Source organism: Falco cherrug, chromosome 8 (assembly GCF_023634085.1).
Source record: "Falco cherrug isolate bFalChe1 chromosome 8, bFalChe1.pri, whole genome shotgun sequence".
NCBI lineage: Eukaryota > Metazoa > Chordata > Aves > Falconiformes > Falconidae > Falco > Falco cherrug.
Window position 1 is genome coordinate 48,621,658 of NC_073704.1, and position 19,531 is coordinate 48,641,188.

The following is a 19,531-nucleotide window of genomic DNA, read 5'->3' on the forward strand; positions in this document are numbered from 1 at the left end:
CTCCAGCATAATTCCAGAGATAGAGGGATTAGTTCCTCCTTCCTCTTGATGAGTGTTTCATATTAGTACCTCCTCATCTTACATTATGCTTAAGTGTAGCTTTGATTTATAACATAAACACTGTGAGGAGGTCTGCAAATTGGACCTTAAGGAGAATTTACTTGCATTCTAGATGTATGCTCACATTTGTTCTTTTGTCACTCAAGCTCCATCAATTGTCTGTGTCTGTACGTGTGTTGTGGCGTATCACAGTCTCGGGTTTTCTAATAAGATTCCAAAGGGAAGTAGTCATAGATTTGGCATGGACATATTAGGGTTGCTTCAGTGTGTATATGTGTAAATAGTCTTTAATTATATATTCACATAATAGCTTTCAGTTGGACCCTTGCTCCAGCCCCTTGCTAGGTTCCTCATCTCCTGATTCGGTGCAGTTCCTATGCTCACCATGCTTTGCCTCACCAGAAGGCCAGTGTCCTGTCCCTCTTCTCTGTACTTCTCTCTAGCCACTGACAAAACTACTCTTCTTATTGAGGTTCCCTTCCTAGCCCTCACACACAATTACTCCACGGCCTTGCCTTGAGCTGTTTGTTTATAGCCTTCACAGATGTCTCTGGGGCCCCTTCTCCATCCAGCCAAGGACGTTACTTCCGAATACTGCCTGGGACTGGTAGAGTAAGTACTTTAGAGAAATGTGCCCAGCCCCAAACTTGGCACAGACACTGTAGCTTGGTGTCATGCACTGTTTTATGAGACAATGGAAGATGTCATTCAAAGAAGAATCCAAATTAAAAAATCTCTGTAAAATTAGTGTCTAAAATTCAAATCTTCCAAAAAATATGTCTTGCAGTCTCCTTGGATTGTGGTAGGAAACATAAATATCTCTGTTAAAGACTAAGAATTCAGCTAAATCCCAACATTTTGTCAGGGAAGTTGTATCCTTTGAATGGAACACCTACATGGTAGTTACCAATTAACAAATTTGAATTCAGAATTTATTTGAGTGCTTCAGGCTTTTCATAAAAAAATATTAGAGTTTTGAGATATGAGGAAAATGGTATTTTGGTTAGCTTTATTTCCTGGAATAGAAGCACTTCCTTCTTTTGTTTAAAAAAAAAAAAGAAAAACAAAACTAAAAAGTATCTACTTCTAAACATGAAAAGGACACCTGACAGTTCTTTTAAATTTTTTATTCTTTTATTTTTTAAAATTCTTCTAAATCTTGCCAATTTTATAAAGTAAATATATAAAAAAGAAAGGGGTACTGTCAGACCACCTTTGCAACAGGTTGTACTGCCAACCCCACCTCTAATATGTAATTATCTTTTGAGTGTCATTTTTAAATATTCCTCCTAAGCTGTATCTTATTGTACTATGTGTCAGCCCAGGATTTAACCCATTTTACTGCAAAACAAAATTAAGTCTTGATATAGAAATTTGAAGGTCACAGATCCATAATGTAAAGTTATGCCATATTTTACTTAGGAATTAAATTGCTAAGATTGCCCTGCTGGTTTGTATGGTTAACATGTCTGCATGTGCCTTTAAAATAAAAAATTCGACTTCAGTAATTAGCTGCAGAATCCCATATACATAATGCTATTTTCATAACTTAAATTTTAATCCATCTTTAGTGCTTTTACAGTGGAATAAAGAGGTTGATGTAGATTCCTGTAGACAGATCTAACCCGGTCGAGAAGTAATTTACTGGGATCTCTAGTGGGTTTTGCAAAGTGCCCTGACCTCTGTGTTGCTTTCATTGCATTCTTACCGTACTACCTCACCTGATCTTGCAAGTGTAAAGGGATGACTTGTTTCTGAAAGCTAAAGTCATTACAGTGGCTTCCACGCTCCCAAGACCTATGTTGCTAGTATTTTTCAGGGTGGTTAGAAAAGAGTATTTTGAATCTGCTTGAAGTGCAAAAGAAATACGAGGATGTGTTTCTGAGCTCCATTAGAGTGGGAGCAGCTCCATGACTTGGTTTTTTTGGGGTATCCTATCCCTGTCAGGTGGAAAGGCTCCAGGACCTGCTGCTCCCTAGCACAGGGAGCTGGAGGTTTCTGCCTTTGTGCAGAGGAAGTGGAAGTTGCTAGTGGAAGTTCTTCTCACTCAACACAGCAAGATCTTGCATAAGGCAGGGATGAGGGGTGACATTACTGTTGGCAGAGGTAAGGTTTTGACACTTTTGTGGAAGGGAACAGTTCTTTGCTCCCAACAACTAACAAATTCAGCATGAAGCAAACACTGGGACTACCTCAAGTTGTTAATCAGTGAAAATACCCTCCAGTGCTTGGGGACTTCCATGGCAGTGGGAGCCTGGAGGGGTCTTCTGGCCATGGCAGACAGGTTTAAGCTCCAAAACCCCCTGGGTACCTATCTCGGTGGGAGCACAGAGATGCACTTGCCTGCTGAAGTGGGATGCTGACACATAAGGAGAGCCTGCAGCTCCCAGATGTCAGCTCCAGAGCCTGCCCACTCCCCAGCGCCTACATGAAATCAGTGGGACTCGCAGTTCCCACTCAGGTCCCAGCAGCTGTTTCTGCGAGGAAAAATTGGCAATGAGCTCACATTCAAAATAAAAGGTGAACTGCCATACTACATGCACTGCTGGGGAGAAAGGGGACTGAACTCTTTTCTCAGAGAACAAGAACAATAAAAAAAAAATTACTTCAAAACCTGAAAGGGACATCTAACAGTTCATTATGTTAAGTCTTGCCAAAGTTACAAAGTGAACGTAAAATATGGACTTGTAATAGGAAGCGTCAGGCTGTCTTGGCAATAGCTGGTACTGCCAACCCCACCTCTAGTATATAATTGCCTTTGGAGGCTTAATTTGTCTGTAAATATTTCTCCAATGTTGAATTGTATAGAGTGTCAGCCCAAGATTTAACACATTTTACATGCAAAATAAAATTGAATCATGATGAAATTTGCAGACTAGAAGTCAGTTTCAAATAGAGAATGTCAAGTTTCTTGGGGAGGTAAAAGTAGTTTGTGTCCTTGGAAACAGCTGTTACCTGCTGTTCTTTCCCCTAAGCATAAATTTTGCGATGGCAATTGAGGTTGCAGTCATGTGTCACTTGTTATATAGAAACAGACTTTGGTTTTGGAAATTAAATTGTAAAGAGTGTTGTGGTACATAGCATTTGGGCTTATTGTGTGCCTCTCCCTTTTTACCAGTAAGGCCATCATTCTGCTCTCCTGAATGCATGTAGGAGTGTCACTGGGCATACCTGTCTGTCTGTAATATTTAAGACTTTCAGTGCCATCCTGCTGCTGAGAACAACTCACCCTACATAAGCCAGCTAGACTGTTGGTAAAAGCTGTAAAACCTTCTCAGCATCCTGCAGAAGAATGCAACAGCACTGGGGTTTTCCTCCTAACATACACTTAAAAATTCCAAACGTTTCACCAACAGATGGAAATATTCTAGAGAAACTCCCACTCAGGCTGTTTGTATGATAAAACTACAAAGTTCAAGGTGAGACCAAGCAGAGCCTTTGCACTCGGACTGCACACTGGTGGTCATTCTTGTGGGAAGGTGTGTTGGTAACACAGTGATGAATTAATTGCATGCTGGAATGTTAAAATTGACCCAGCAGGTACAGCAGGATGAATGGTTCTGTTAAACCTGAATAGAGTCCAGCTTGTTCTGTGCTCAGAAATAATATTATTATAAACTTTAGCCATAAAGTAAATAAAATCTGACTGAAAAGTGAGCTGTGTGAACAGTGTCACCTTGATAACTTCTTAGATCTGTTAATTTCCTATTCACTGCCCCACATAAAGTAGACCTAGGCTTGCTGAAAATTTCTTTTGACCTCTTACCTAAAATAAAAGTCTGGAAATAGGATTAAATGTTATTACCAAGACAAATCAGGAAGTATTTACAGAAACAATACCCTTTCTTGAATGACCAGGTTGACTATAGGCTCCCATTAGGGTCCTGCCAGAGGGCATAGATAACTTGGGAGATCCTCAAGACTCGTTTTATTTTCCACTGTCTTCCAGTATTTCAAGAAGAATTCCTTATAGAAGCTTAGTGTTGCAAGAGGATGGGGCTTTTCTATAATGGGAGTTTGCTATAAAGTCTGTCAGAAATTTTTTTTCTGATTTAAAAAAAAATCCTTCTCAAGTTCTGTGATCATGTATGAAAGAATCTTTTAGTACTGGAAGGATGGGGTAGAGCTCTCTGAGCTGCAGAACAGGCAAAAGTTTCACTGCTTTCATTTTTCAAGGTTTGTATCAGTTGATTGTCTTTGCTGGGAATTCTAGACCGAAAAGTATGTTATTTCTTGTGTTTATTATTCTAGTAGGTCAGACTTTAAGGAGGATACTTTTTTTTTTTTTTTTAGTGAATGTCATCTACCTTTTTTTATTGTTGTTGTTGCATTCTGGTATGGGAAGCTTTCATTAAGGAAGACAAATAAAGAAATCCAGGCTTGCAAAACATCTGCTTTGATAATACCCCAAGAGGGGATTGCAGGGCAGTGTCATCTTTACCTATATTATTGTAAAGCTTGTCTTTTCTCTGCCTTGCAACTTTGATTTCATCATAGCATTTAATCTTGGATTTTCAGATCTTTTGCATGGGAAATATATATATAACTGGCTTCTTCTGAAACTGCTGGCATATTTTTGGATAACTGAAATTGTTGAAATGATCAGGCATTATTAACTCAAATGAGTGAAGCTCCCTATCTACAGAAGTTCTTTGGCAGCAATTAAAATTCAGATGGTTTGGATTGTATAAAGGTGCCAATTTCTTTGCAAATTACAGCCAGCCTTTTTCTCCAATATTTGCTCTCTTCTTCCTTGAGTATCTAATCATCTGTAAGTTGTACAGATGTTTTAATATATGTGACTAAATATCTTCTAGATGGTAAAAACTAACTAATAAAGCTTTGTAACTACAAATATAGGTCAGTTTGCAATCTGTGAATTGAAAGTCAAAGACTTCGTTTATTATAGTAACTTACCCTCCCTTCCCACCACAAACATTAACTCATTTTTTCATTTATTTTTGTGCAAATATGCATCATGGCATGATCTTTACTGGGAAAGGGGTCACTGGGAGCATTTATTTATGCCAACATTCAAAAGAGATGCTGAGCTCTAAACATTTCCACTAGAGCAATAGCTCAGCCCCAAAATTAAATGCATATGTCAGAATATCCTTCCTTGACTTGCTTTGACACTGAACATAAACTCTTCTTGTGAGCGTTAGCACAAAGTACTAAACTTCTGGAAAGCAAAATCTGCATGTAAGTATTTCTATATGTTTTCATGTTATTTTTGGCTGATTGCTGGCATACTCCTATTCTTTCTGATCACAGAATGCACAAGAGGTGATGGGCCACATGCTTTAGGGCCCACTATCTGACAGTTGTTCTGCAGACATAAACCAGCGTACTCAAGTTTCCCACATGAAACATATCTCCATGACTCAACTTTTTTTTTATTAAGTGATGACTTCTGCAAAGAGCAAGACCCACATTATTTCTATCTAAGGCCAAGCTGTCCTGTTGCCATGTCTTCTGTCAACTTTTATCCCAACAAGATCGCCTGTTCTTCTCAGCAGAGTAGCCCGGGTGTTAATCTGATACCTTGTCATTTGTTTTATATCACCTGGAATTGGATTTTGAAACTATTACTCATGCTGCGTGTGGACTGGGATCATTTCTGGAATAATGTGCTATTCAGTATGAGTAATAGTGTTGGAATTTGGCATCTTCTTGGGAGCAAGAGCATATATTTTACTTTCTCTTTTTTTGTTGTAGACAGTAAAACAAAGAATAGTGTTTCCTGTTATAAACTTAAATAAATAAGATTATTCATCATAAACTATACAGGTCATCATAGGAGATGCTTGAAGGACTGAGGCCCAAGGTTTTCACGTGCTTAAGGCCTTTTATAAAAATGTTTTAAATAATTCAATGCCATTTATTTTTATGCATCTCTAATGGCATTTTATCATTCAGAAATTGTCTGTTCACTGGGTTTTTCACAAATATGAAATATTCAAAAGGTTAATTTTGCATTTCATCAGAATTTCATTTGACTTTGTAGATTGACGTTTTCCAGTGTTGATCTATAAGCAAACATCTTGAGACTGTATAGGCAGAGTAAATATTTAGAAAATAATGCTGTATATTGCAGTAGCTGTGAATTGGGAATTAAGTGATACTCATTTCATTTTGAGTGGTGGTGTTAAATTTAAGTGCCTGGGAGGTCATGAATGCACATATTAAAATTTATATTAGGTACATGCAGTCACATAGTTTTGGATGTTACTCCAGTGTTGAGTTTAAAAAGAGTAAATGTCCTGGTACACTAAATAAAAGTGGTCTGCATTTCAGTGTGTGGTACCTGTTTCACTGGTAGTAGCATTAACCAATTCTTGCCAGATGAGCACTGAGTCCCAAGCATGGTCCATAACTTCATGGACATAAATCAGATTTTAGAAACCCCCCACTTATTTTATCCCTGAGACCCTTACAAGCAAGAATGACATGATTTGTTAAAGACCTCGTAGTTCTATTAATTTCAATGCTCTTGATATATCTGATATAGTTGTGGTTTTGATGAGTGAAGAGGAGCTGTTTGTAAGTTCAGTAGGTGTACTTTTGAACTTCTGTGTGCTCTCCTTGCTGAAGGGATGTCTCTCTAGATAAGCACTAAAAGGCACATATTCTTCCCATCCTCCTCCTCCCAGTGTGATGACGTATGTTTGGAATAAAATGCTAATAATTTTATTATTGTGACTGGTTGTGTCCTTCCAGAAACCTAAGCAACAATAAGATCAAGGAAATCCGAGAAGGCACGTTTGATGGAGCTTCAGGAGTGCAGGAACTGATTCTGACAGAGAATCAACTGGAATCAGTGCATGGACGAATGTTCAGAGGCCTCACAGGGCTAAAGACATTGTAAGTGCCCACACTTGTCTTTCTCTGTTCCTCTCTAAGTTGAGTGGCAGTGCTCAAGTTCAGCAATGCCTGCTAAAATATCTGTTACTACACAACGAGCTCTAAGGCGGAGTCTTGTATCACTATCATGATGTTTTCAATGTATTTCTAGTCCTGGGTAGGTTTGAGATTTATCTGCTAGTTCTGTGAAAAAAACAAATTTTAAAGAATTTCGGGAGTAACATGATGGTGAACCTGTCATGGGTCAAATTTAGACACTTTCAATCATTTAATACTTTTAATATTTTGTTATTTTCTATGGAAAGAAGGTATGTAGGAACATGTTTACTATCTATTAGTCCATCATCCCACTCCATCTCCACCCAAACTGGAATTGTTGGTCTACTTAAACCAAACCTCAGCCTAGGCTAGGAGCCTAAAAGCTTTTTAATACCCTACAACTTTATGAAATGATTAGGTAGGGAGTGAAGAAACACTCAAGTTACTGCTGCCAACAAAACAGGCATAGCTAAGCAACTTTAAGGCAGGTATAACCAAACTGTGATAGGTCCTGCTGACAGAAGGTAACTGGCCACTCACTATGCACCAGGTGTAGTGGCCCATGAGCACAGGCATCACTTTGGACTAGCCACAGCATGCTCTTTCTTGCCCACACCAAGTACCATAAAAGTTATGTCTGGGCATAGTATTAATGGGGTTGTGGTTGGGGAGAGTGTGAAAGAGACATAGAGCCCACATGCATAAGAAATCAGTTTGGTATTACTTTTGTGCTTAGCCAACCTTTGTAATTTATTTCTGAGAACTAACACTTGTACATAAACTCATAGTACCTAATACTAGTTTATTTTCATGTTAAAAGTTATATTGGAAGAAGGATCTCAGACAAGACTTCAAGATGGTGTCCAATCCACCATCCTGAGAAGCAGTCAGGGACTAGGCTTCTGGTTGCAACAGACTTGTGCCAGGCAATACGTATGATTTGTACATGAAAAATCTCTCTTGCAGTCCTCCCTGATACAGAAAGCAAGCACTTGACTGTGTGGATGCTGTTAGTACACAGACCCTAGGAATCAAAATGTGATTCAAAATCTGCAATTTAGTCATTAGCAGCAAATACTTCTTATGTTACAATGTATCATGGCACAATTACTTCAGTCCTTACTCAAGTGTAAAAATAAGTTTCACTTCAAGAATTTTGGCCTGTAATGGTGAATACAGACCTTTTCTTTTGCTGTTCCTTCAACAATTTTTTTCTGTAGCCATCTGTTCTTTAATTTAATGTACGCACTTTACTAAGGGGTTTGAAAATACCGTCTATAGATACTAAATTAATTTTTATACTGTAAAGCAGCCTGTGGCAATGCTCCTAAACAAAAATCAGCATTTTTTAATAAAAAGATGCTTAACATTCAAGCTATCCTGCTGACCTGATTTACATTTCCCCCTAGCTGATAAAGCAGTCTAAATATACACAGCATGATATGAGGATCTGTAAGGATAAGTATTCCTTCAGGAAGGGCACACGTTGCATGGCGAACCATGATACAAACCCAAAGGTTTTGGCTTGAGGGACATGTATTTCTGTCCATTAATTGACTTTGAACATGAGAATTGTGATCTTTTACAAAGATGCCACATTGGACAAGGTCATGGTCCAGTTTTTAAAAGACCATATGTTTCCTGAAATGTAATAAATTTCTGTGCAAGACATACTGACATCCAAATTCAGTCACCACATCTTGAAGTATGACTGCCTGATACTTTACATACAGAACTGAGAAAATGTTTCCAACTGCAACTAAGCCAGTAAGGGCCTTACTTCTCTTATTTACTACTCTATTAATTTTAGAGCTTGTGGTCTTGACCTGGCTTTCAGGCAACTTCGTACTCCATGTGTAAGTCTCTGTGCCCTGTGACTCTTTTATGACATAGTTTCACCCCAGTTGCAACACCAAAACTCTGAAGACTGAAGTGCCTGTGACAGTAACTTTACGTAGCAAACAGTAATGCAAAAGCAATGTAACATTCAGGTGTCCAACACTGTGTTTGTGATTACACTGTGAATTTCTTCCCAGCCATATCTAATCTCTCTTTGGTGTTTTTCGAGCGTCTATCGATGTAGCATCTAAACACCCAACTGGTGGATACCAATCTGAGATTTAAATCCAGACTTCTAAGGGAGTCTGAATTTTTGTTGCTCACTGCATGAATTTGATACCAAGGAATTAACCCTCCTCTATTTGGAGGATCAGTTCACTGGAACAGCAGCATGAGCTGCATATATTTGGTGGATTTTTGGTAGTATGCTTTAATTACTGAATAATTTTTCACCTAAGTAGGAATATTGCAGCTGTGTAGTGATGTTTACAGACCCAGATGTTGATTGGCATGCAGCGTAACAAATACACATGAGCCTTTTTTTTGCTATGAAGTGAAACAAGATACTAGTCTTTCAGTTTAATTGGGCTTTATCGTCGAGTTCATTGTTACCATAACAACTCAGAGATGTATCTTCAAAAACACAGCACTGATTCATCTGGTACAAACACTGAGCAAAGACCATTTTATAGGATAGTTACTGATTTCTGTCTTGTCAATTAATGATTATAATAACATTTCAGAGCTTGTGATAGGTCTGGAAATCTTTCCTAAAGTATTCCTTGATTTCTGCTGAGGATGCTGTTTCCTTCCGTGCTTATGCAGTGCGGATTACAAAAACATCCATGACAGGACTAGAGGTAATGCAGCTAGTATCGGACCGGATGCATCCATGGGTCCTGAGGGAACCAGAAGATGAAGTTGCGCAGACACTATCCATCATGTTAGAGAAGTCATGGCAGTTTGGTGAAGTTCCCACTGACTGGAAAAGGGGAAAAATAACCCCCATTTTTAAAAAGGGAAATAAGGAAGACCTGGGGAACTATAGGCCAGTCAGCCTCACCTCTTGGAGCAGATCCTCCTGGAAACTATGCTGAGGCATATGGAAAATAAGGAAGTGATTGGTGACAGCCAGGATGGCCTCAGTAAGGGCAAATCATGCCTGACAAATTTGGTGGCCTTCTACAACGACATTACAGCATTGATGGATAAGGGAAGCGCAAGTGATATCATCTACCTGCACTTGAGCAAAGCATGTGACACTGTCCTGCATGACATCCCTTTCTTTAAATTAGAAAGACATGGATTTGATGGGTGAACCACTTAGTGGATAAGGAATTGGCTGGGTGGTTGCACTCAAAGAGTTGTGGTCAATGGCTCGATGTCCAAATGGACACCACTGACGAGTGGCATTCCTCAGGGGTCCTTACTGGGACCAGCACTGTTCAACATCTTTGTCAGTGAGATGGACAGTGGGATCGAGTGCACTCCCAGCAAGTTTGCTGATGACCCCAAGCTGTGTGGTGCAGTCAACACACTGGAGGGAAGGGATGCCATCCAGAGGGACCTTGACAGGCTTGAGAGGTGGGCCTGTGCAAACCTTATGTAGTTCAACAAGGCCAAGTGCAAGGTCCCAAGCACAAATACAGGCTGGGTGGAGAATGAATCGAGAGCAGCCCTGAGGAGAAGGACTTGGGGCTGTTGGTGGACCAGAAACTCAGCATGACCCAGCTATGTGAGCTGGCAGCCCAGAAAGCCAACCGTATTCAGGGCTGCATCAAAAGAAAAATGGCCAGCAGGTCGAGCTTATCTACTCTGCTCTTATGACACCCCACCTGGAGTACTGCATCCAGCTCTGGGGCCCCCAACATAAGAAGGACATGGGCCTGTTGGAGCAAGGCCAGAGAAGGGCCATGAAGATGCTCAGAGGGCTGGAGCACCTCTCCTGTGCAGACAGGCTGAGAGAGTTGGGGTTGTTCAGCCTGGAGAAGAGAAGGATCCAGGGAGACCTTACAGCGGCCTGCCAGTGCCTGAAGGGGCTACAAGGAAGCTGGAGAGGGGCTTTGTACAAGGGCCTGTAGGGACAGGACAAGGTGAATGGCTTTAAGCTGAAAGAGGGGAGATTTAGATTAGGTATTAGGAAGAAATTCCTCACTGTGAGGGTGGTGAGGCGCTGGCCCAGGCTGCCCAGAGCAGCTGTGGGTGCCCCATCCCGTGGATGCTCAAGGCCAGGCTGGACGGGGCTCTGAGCAACCTGCCCTGGTGGAGGGTGTCCCTGCCCGTGACAGGAGGGGTGGAACTAGATCTCTTTAAGGTCCCTCCCAACTGAAACCATCCTATGATTGTCACACATTTCTGGCAGTCTTTCTCAATTGGCCTCTGAAATAAGTCTTCATTTACTCTCATATTTACTAAATTAAGACTACTTTTTATTTCAAGTTTGCCACTACTCACTTTTGATTGCATGCTACTTTCAGATGTGGAGCTCCCATCAGCCTCTAACATTCTGTGGAAGAAATGAGTTTTAAATTCATGAAACAATGTTTATACAAATCTAGCCCTCCTATAGCCATGTTGTACTTCAGCAATCAATAAAAACAGAGTACAGTGCTTGCCAAAACATCTGTTGATGCCCTAGATAAAGGACCTCCTATCTGGAAATTATACCTTCTCCCAGTAGTTCCTAATTCCCTGTTTTAATCTTTGCAGGATGCTGAGGAGCAATTCTATCAGCTGTATAAACAATGACACCTTTGCCGGACTGAGCTCAGTGAGGCTTCTTTCTCTGTATGATAATCACATCAGCACTATCACCCCTGGAGCCTTCAGCACATTGGTCTCTTTGTCTACAATGTAAGTTATCTTTTTATGGTATGAACATGTTATGATGCTGTTCTTCCATGCTTTTGTTTTAAGAACACAGTGTATGGGTTTCAAAATCAAACTACTTACTGCTCATATATGGAAAATATCATTTAGGGAAAGAAAAATTCATCCTACTGAAATCGCAGGTTTGGAGGATTCAAGGTGTGCTTTAAAGAAATATTTGAATTGCTTCAGCTGAGTGGCTGAAAAAACTTTGAGGTTGCCAGCCTCAGACAGGGGGACTGTATGTTTTGCCGTGTCGTAACCTAGTGCAATGCACAGCAGAAGTTCATGTAAAACAATCTCTGTGGATTCACAAATGCATAGCCTATTACACTTTAGCTCCCTGAAGTTGCTTTAGTTTCAGTATAGTCTTAATTTTGTTAAGAATGGCTTCTTGGATTTCAGTCAATATCTGAATTTCAGTTGGATTTCAGTTAGTTAAATATCAGAAGAAATCTAGTAGCTAATGCTTAGATTTTCAGAGGAGCCTAAGAGGAGAAAATACTCAAGTCCTGCTGAATGTGAATGTGAAAATCCTGACATAAGCTTTTCTGATAATTCTCTTATATTTCTCAATCTTTCTTTGAAGTTTTTCCCTTGCTTCTTAAATATGTTTACATGCTTTTTGTAGCGTGTCCATTGTAATAAAGTACAGAATGATAGATATGGAAGGTCTGCTCTTTGTTTCCATCTGTGAATGGGACCCTGATGTTGCTGTTAATGGAAATTGCCCTGAAAATGCACCCTAATTGTCCAATCAAAATAAACCACTGGTGCTATTGCATTTCAGATTTTGAAAGCATTCTCCATCATGTTTGGGAAAGAAAGAAGTGTTGCATCTCAGCTGGTTTGTTGCTCACACTTTCATTTTGTTGTTACAACTTTTCACCAGCAAATCAGTCACTATTTTGGCATTAGCTCCATGCAGCATAAAGAACCCAGATTTTTCTTCCATTTACTTTCTGTAGTCCCAAAAGCCTCCTTGAAATTGATGGACGAAGAGATAAAAATTACAAGATTATTTTTATTGACTGTTTTCAAGTCACTGGTCAAAGAGAGTGGTAGTCGCTGAAAGCTTGTTCTTATTGTGCTGCAAGCAATGCCTGCCTGCTTCTCACACATTTGTCTCCTTCCATGGATCCCTTAAAAGCTGTGACTCTCTGAATCAGTCTGTAAAGTCCCTACCTTGTTTGCATAGAAGCATCTTTGTCACATTTTGTCAGAAGGCCCATTTTCCTTTTTTTTTTTCTGCTGTGGATCTAACAACAGCAGTTAAAGCTGCTGCTAATTAAAATGCATTGCTTTGGCACTGACTTATAATCATGTTGGTCATGGCAGGTTCCTAGCTGTGTCTTGATGAAAAAGTTTGTGATGTGACACATTTTCATTCTGTGCTTGACCTGCAGACAGGAGAAGGTGTGCTTTTGACTTCCTTAGACATTGGTTTAAGGCCATAGTGGTATTTTGCATATAAATGCAAAATTCAGATGTGTTAATTTCCTAGCAGTACTCCATTGTAGGTGGATATATTATATGACAACACTACTGAAGATAGATAGTATGACTGCTTTTCCTGTTCAGCCCACACTTTGTGAGTTAATCGGGTATTGTAATTACTTATTTTTACATCTATTAATATGAGCCAGAAATTCATACAAAGTTTAAGGTTTCAGTTTTCATCTTGGCATATTTACGGCATTAAAAAATATTGCTGCTTTTGTTATTACTCTGAGTCAGCCTCATTGATATTATCGAAACACAGACAGCTCTGAAAATAATGCCCTAATGGTTTTCAGAAGGGGAAGAACATCTAGTTTGTAAGTTATTGGTAAAAAAATAGCAGTTTCTTATTTGTTACTAGTCAAACTAGGTACTGTAGCATCCTAATTTGAAGTGCACTTCTGCATACAGAGAATTCAGTCATGTGTTGCAGTCCTTACACAGTCAAGTGGGTGTATTTGCAAGCAGAACTGATTTCCCATGAATTATTACTACAATAGTTGCATGGAGCTAATGCCAGAATGATAACTGGTTCATCAGAATGACACGGAGCTATTCTAGTATAGCTTTAACCTGAATTCCAGGATATATTTTCAACCTAATTTCAACAATATCCAGATGTGTTTCAGCATGTTTTTCCAACAGGCCACTAGAATCCATTCTAATAGTTAATATTCTATGGCTTCTTTGCAATTTTTAAGAAGCGTTTGTGGTAGGATATACATACTTCATTCCTCAAGACTTCTATTCCCTTTTGATTTTGAAAACATGTCTATGTCCTTGAGTAAACACTTCTGAGTTTAATGTTAATACGACATCTTTGCTAAAAGCTTGATTCCTTTGTTTCTGTTTGAGTGGTTAAATCACAATCTTATGTGTGAGAACTCTGATTACTAATTATGAATTTTTATTTGGCTGCCCAACATTGCTGTTTGTGATTTGAGAACTCCACTTGAATAGCCAGATTCCAGAATGAAGCTTTTGCAAATAATTTGCCTTCCCAGACCTACAGTTGCTTTTCAAGTAAAGTAGGGAATTTCTTGTCTGATGTGATACTTTATAGAGAGCCTTGATCTCACATTTTTTCCCAAAAGCTGTATCACAGTCTTGCTGTGGAAAGAACACATATGTAGGGACATGTATGAACTTCATACTACATTAAAGCAAAAAATCACTGCTCTGAAGTTGGAGAAAGGATAAAATTTAGGTGTTGATACAGTGTCAGGAGCAGGTGTATAATGTGTGACAAGGTAAATTTGTCCTTTTTTACACAGAGTTATTTGAACAAACAGTAGATTTTTTTTCTCTCTATTAATTTTGTATGTAACAACTTATTTCTTTTTTAGTTCTTAAGAAAAAAATCATAATCCAGGGATTTAATACATTTTAGGCCATATGTTAACCTGTTTGCCCAGAAGTAAATGGGCGTTTGTGGATAGTTACTGCTGCTCAGCTAGTGAGCAGTAGCACATTAAGTCAAAGCAACCTCTCCCCTGTAGGAAGGGATAATTACTATTTTGATGGGAGCATTTTGTAGACTGAACGTTTAAATGTTTCTGAAAGTTCTTTTTATATGTCCCAGTAAGATGCTTTCTAGATGTGCAAAATGTTCTTTATATTCAGAGCCACTTTTTCCAGAAACCTGATTATATACACCTGCTGTTTGTTTCCAATTGTGGATTATTTCATTCTAAGGATTTGTGTCACGGAAGTTGTTCTGTGAATATGATCTCACCCTCTTCCGTCAGTGGAACAAATGGCCTTTGAAGCATTGGTTCACTTAGCGTTGGAGGTTTAAACATTTGGTTTAAACACTATGTTCATGCCAAAGTATGTCAGTATGGAAAATATACAAGGCATCCTGCATGTGGTCTCATTATGGATTAAAGAAAATGGAAAACGCTTCAGAAGGATATTAACTAGAATTAGAATAATGCTGTCAGTGCTTTTCTGCACGTTCTGTCTGAAAGCTCCTATGTAACCTGTTTGTTTACTCACCTTTATACAGCAAGTTAGCCTTGCCTTTGAGTCCTAGACAACATGAAATAGGTTGTTTTTATTATTGAACGTTATACTGAGTTTTCTCCTCCTACAGAATGTACAACAGCCTGTGCTAGATCTACATGTAATTACACACTCAGAGCTCCAGGGTAGTGCAGTGATTGAAGTATGGGGTTTTCTTACAATGCAGAGAGCAGCTGTAAATCATATTGTGGGTATGTGATGTTGGCCTAGAACCTATATAATTGAGGAATTGGTTTGGGTTTGTTTTCCTGCTGCAACACCTCAACTGTGCCATATGTTTTAGTCTTCAGTAGTGTTTTCTGGAGGAGTTGCTTGGCTGAAAACCTAAGGTGATTTTGACTACTTCTTTAGGTTTGTAAAAGCGTGTTGCAAGTGAAGACTTACAAGGACTTCAGCAACTATACCTACATTTGAAGTGCCTGATTCTTTAAGGCCTGAATTTTTTTGTCTTTAAGATACACTATGCTTTCAAGAAATCTCATTATCTTTTTTTCTGTGCTACCAGACTCTCAGACATACTCACATATGATGTGAGAATTCCATCAGTGTTAGTTTAGATACTTCATTTTCCATACGGGGGGCCCTGACAGCTCGTTTTTCTTCAGTGAGGGAACCTCAGACTGAAGCTATTGATTCTCCCTGTCTTTGTACATAGGATAGTCAGCCTTGGTTTTTACCAGGGATATCAGCCTCTTTCCTTCATCTGAAGTTTAGTCATAAGGTTTCACACAAATTATGGATAGGCATTTCAGTACAGGACTCCAGAAAAAAGCTTTGGGTTTTTTCGTGCTAAGCCAGCTTGGCTACACGTAGTGGGTGTTACACGGAGGTCTGTGCGAAGGGCTAGCAGTGCGAAACTTTTCCATGGCATTGCCTGAAGTAATCACGTTGAAGATCGTGCATATGTGAGTGCAGTGTGTGAGGTGAGTTTAGACTTGGGTGTGAGCTGTAGCTTGGGTTGAAATCCACTACAAATACAGCCCTGGTAGTCATGTAAGTATGTTTAAATAATAGCTGTAGCAGTAAGTACTTTGGTTTATAATCTTATACATATATACATGTGCATATATATATTTTAATTGCAACCCTAGTCCTAGTACAAAACCTGCATAGAACTTCCCTGATCTGTATAACAGAGGAGGATCATGCCGAAACAGATGGTAGGAAAGGGCTTGGACTTGGAACCCAGCATATTTCTGTAGTTATTTAAGTATTTCTTTATGTTCATGTTTGATGCGATTATGTCTTGTTTTGTTTCAGCAATTTGCTGGCTAACTCCTTTAATTGTAACTGCCATTTGGCCTGGTTGGGAAAATGGTTGAGGAAGAAAAGAATTGTCAGTGGAAATCCACGCTGCTTGAAACCCTTTTTCTTAAAGGATATTCCAATCCAAGATGTAGATATCCAGGACTTCACCTGTGATGGTAAGACAATCCAATTCAGTTTGGGATTTATGATGATGTTGGCACCTCTGTGAGAGCCTCCCTTCCTATCAAGCAATACTCCATGTAAATGTTTCAGCTTAGTGATGAGGAAGAGCCATCTAGAGTTGAACATCATTGTTCCCTAACAGGAGTTTATTTTTATTCTTGATTTCCAGTTTCTGAATTTCTACTGTCTTCACCTAAATATAAGAATGAATTTATTACAGACAAATGCTCTGCTTTGTATAATCCTAGTATAATCCCGGCCCTTCCTCCCACTTCCTTATTTATACACTTAGGTATCACTCTGAAGCCAGTGGGAATGGTGCTTGCTCGGCAGGTCTTTTAGTTTTGGATACTGTCTAGTTTCACCAATAACAGGTGTGAATACAGGGGAATAAAAAAACCTTAGATATTATTTGAAACGTCTCAGTGATGCTTAATGCTTTGCTGGGTCCATATAGGTTTAAAAAATATAATCCTGACATCTCTTTTATTCTTCAGGTAGTTCTTTGTCTTCTGATCAAGCACATTTTAGAGAAAATAGTAAGGATAAAAATTGACTGATGAATCCACTGCTAACTTGACTTGTAGGCTGTGATTGCCTGTTAAGACCAGATATGCTGGAGCTGCAGTTAGTCATAGCTCTAAAGAGACCTTAAGAGTGATAGAAGTTTCCTACTTGGAGTAGAAATTTGTTCCTATTCTAGTCAAGCAATCTGGCAAAAGGCCCAGGTGCTTGGGCTCAGAGCTCAAGAGACCCAAGTTTAGTCATTAAAGAATAATTCGCTTTTAGTTTGGGAGGAAAAAATAAATTCCTGGTCCACAAAATGACATTCCATGCTTGGGAGCTTTCTCTATCATAGTCACTGAGACAACTGTGGTGAATGGAAGGTAGATGGTGGCAGGGTGTAAAACACAGCACAGGAAAATTGAATATGCTGAAGAAACGTGCTTTTCTGGAGGATTATGAAATTTTTTGAATTTTATTTCCAGTCATTAAGGTCAGCTGGAGAGGAAAAAAAAAAAGAACAACCCCCTTCGGTGTTCTTCTGTTGGCTGGTTGTGCTTCTCCATCCCTTTGAATATAAATTATTCCCTACCCATACATTTATGGGTACTTTTGTTATCTTGTACCAGGATTTCCAGTCTTATTCTTTAGTCTCAATGCTCATGGGTACATCCAGCAGAGAGAAGAAAGCAACAGATCTGTCTCAATTAGTCCTTGCATCAGTTCAGAAAAAATAAAAATGAGGCACATAATGACAGCTGACTGTGTGCTCTTGGATTGCAGCACTGTGTCTCCGTGCTGGTGAACTCAGGCTGCCTGCACTCACAAACACTTGCGTGGTTCCTCTCACTGTCATCTAGAGAATGTGCCATTAAGTATCTCCTTTCATATGCATCATGAGACTATAGCATGCATTTGCCTGATGTTTTACAAAGCCTGTTGCTTTTGGGGAAAATACATGCTTTAATGTTCTTAACTTCAAAGAGTTTGGTTCCTTGCGCAGAAACCCTATTGTTCTTCAATTACAGTATTTAATCTGCTGTTTATGGACTTTTGAAACCGTTTTTGGAGAAAGTAGATATTTTTATGTGTGCACAGATGGATCATCAGCAGTTAAAAGTATGCTGTTCTCTTTGTTGTATGCCTGGTTATCCTTGTCAAAAACAATGAGGTTTTACAATTGAGATGATAAATGAAGTGCCAGGCTGACTCAAAAAAAGTAAAAAAATAACATCTAAAAACTGAATAATAAAAAAAAAAAATCTTCCTAAAGCAGAGTGGATAGTGAATATCATCTGTCTAGGTGAATTTAAGGGCAGTATTCTGGTCAAGTTCTCTGTTTCAGCTGGTACAGTAGGGGTGGGGGAGTGTTTGGGATTCACATAACTAATTTTACTGTAATTTGCAAAATTACAGAGAAGTAGATACTCCTAAGAAAAAATATTTATTTAAAAATATTGCTCTTCAGGTTTTGAACTGTTGTTCATATTGCCTAAAGAACCTGTATGAAGGCAGGTTGATCTAGAACACTGGATCTACTTTAGAATATTTTGGTGGTTACCATGGATTCAGGGATGTCTCTCCTTAGTCCTTGTAAGCAGTTATCTTCAAAGTGTGTGACTTTGGGCTGTAAAGCTGACTTCCTTACTCCATTCCTCTCCCTCTGCAGGTAATGATGAAAGCAGCTGCTTGCTTTCACCTCCTTGTCCTTCCCAGTGTACCTGTGTGGACTCGGTGGTACGTTGCAGCAACAAAGGGCTGCGGATATTGCCCAAAGGAATTCCCAAAGACGTGACTGAGCTGTGAGTTACCTTTTACATAGCTCCTTTCATGAGAAGTTCATGAAATTACATCATAGTGGAGCTTTGTAGGTCCTTGGGGGTTTTGCCTTTGAGTTTAGTGACTGGTGTTTTGTGCTTTGGTGCTTTCCATATGTTTTGACTGTTATTTTTATATTTATTTTTCCCTTGACTGAATACATTGTTCTGTAATGGGAACAGAGTTTATCTATCCTTGTACCCATTAATTCTGTGTGTAGGGAACAAATGCATATATTAGTATCAAATAATCCTATAGTGCTTCTGAGAAGCCTAAGCTCACAACAGGCAGTTTGAAAGGATGATGAAAATATGTTCCTGACTTACACAGCTGTGAGCTAATTATCCTCGGAGGAGATTAAAAAAAAAGAAAAAGAAAGCCAGTGGTGGAAGCAAACAGTGAATTCTTTTCTCCAAACCTCATGAAATGGCTAAAATAACAGATAATTAGATTAAATTGTAAAGTAAATTCATCCTACTTGAGAACCATCTTTCTAGTTGTCTTTCCATCTACCCCTCGCTATGACTTTATACTGGATTTTGGTTCTTTCCAAGGAAATAAAATACACTGGTGGAACTGTTTG

The 19,531-nt window shown here is 39.1% G+C and overlaps 1 protein-coding gene across 1 annotated transcript in view; it reads left to right on the forward strand.

Annotated features, from left to right (window-relative positions):
- The window catches only part of SLIT3 (slit guidance ligand 3), a 531,568-nt gene that overhangs the window by 406,333 nt on the left and 105,704 nt on the right, over window positions 1–19,531 (forward strand). Inside the window, exons 18-21 of the mRNA XM_027810336.2 lie at window positions 6,781–6,924; window positions 11,512–11,655; window positions 16,456–16,619; window positions 18,800–18,932. Of these exons, the coding sequence (XP_027666137.1) occupies window positions 6,781–6,924; window positions 11,512–11,655; window positions 16,456–16,619; window positions 18,800–18,932 (585 nt within the window). The remainder of the gene's footprint in view (window positions 1–6,780; window positions 6,925–11,511; window positions 11,656–16,455; window positions 16,620–18,799; window positions 18,933–19,531) is intronic.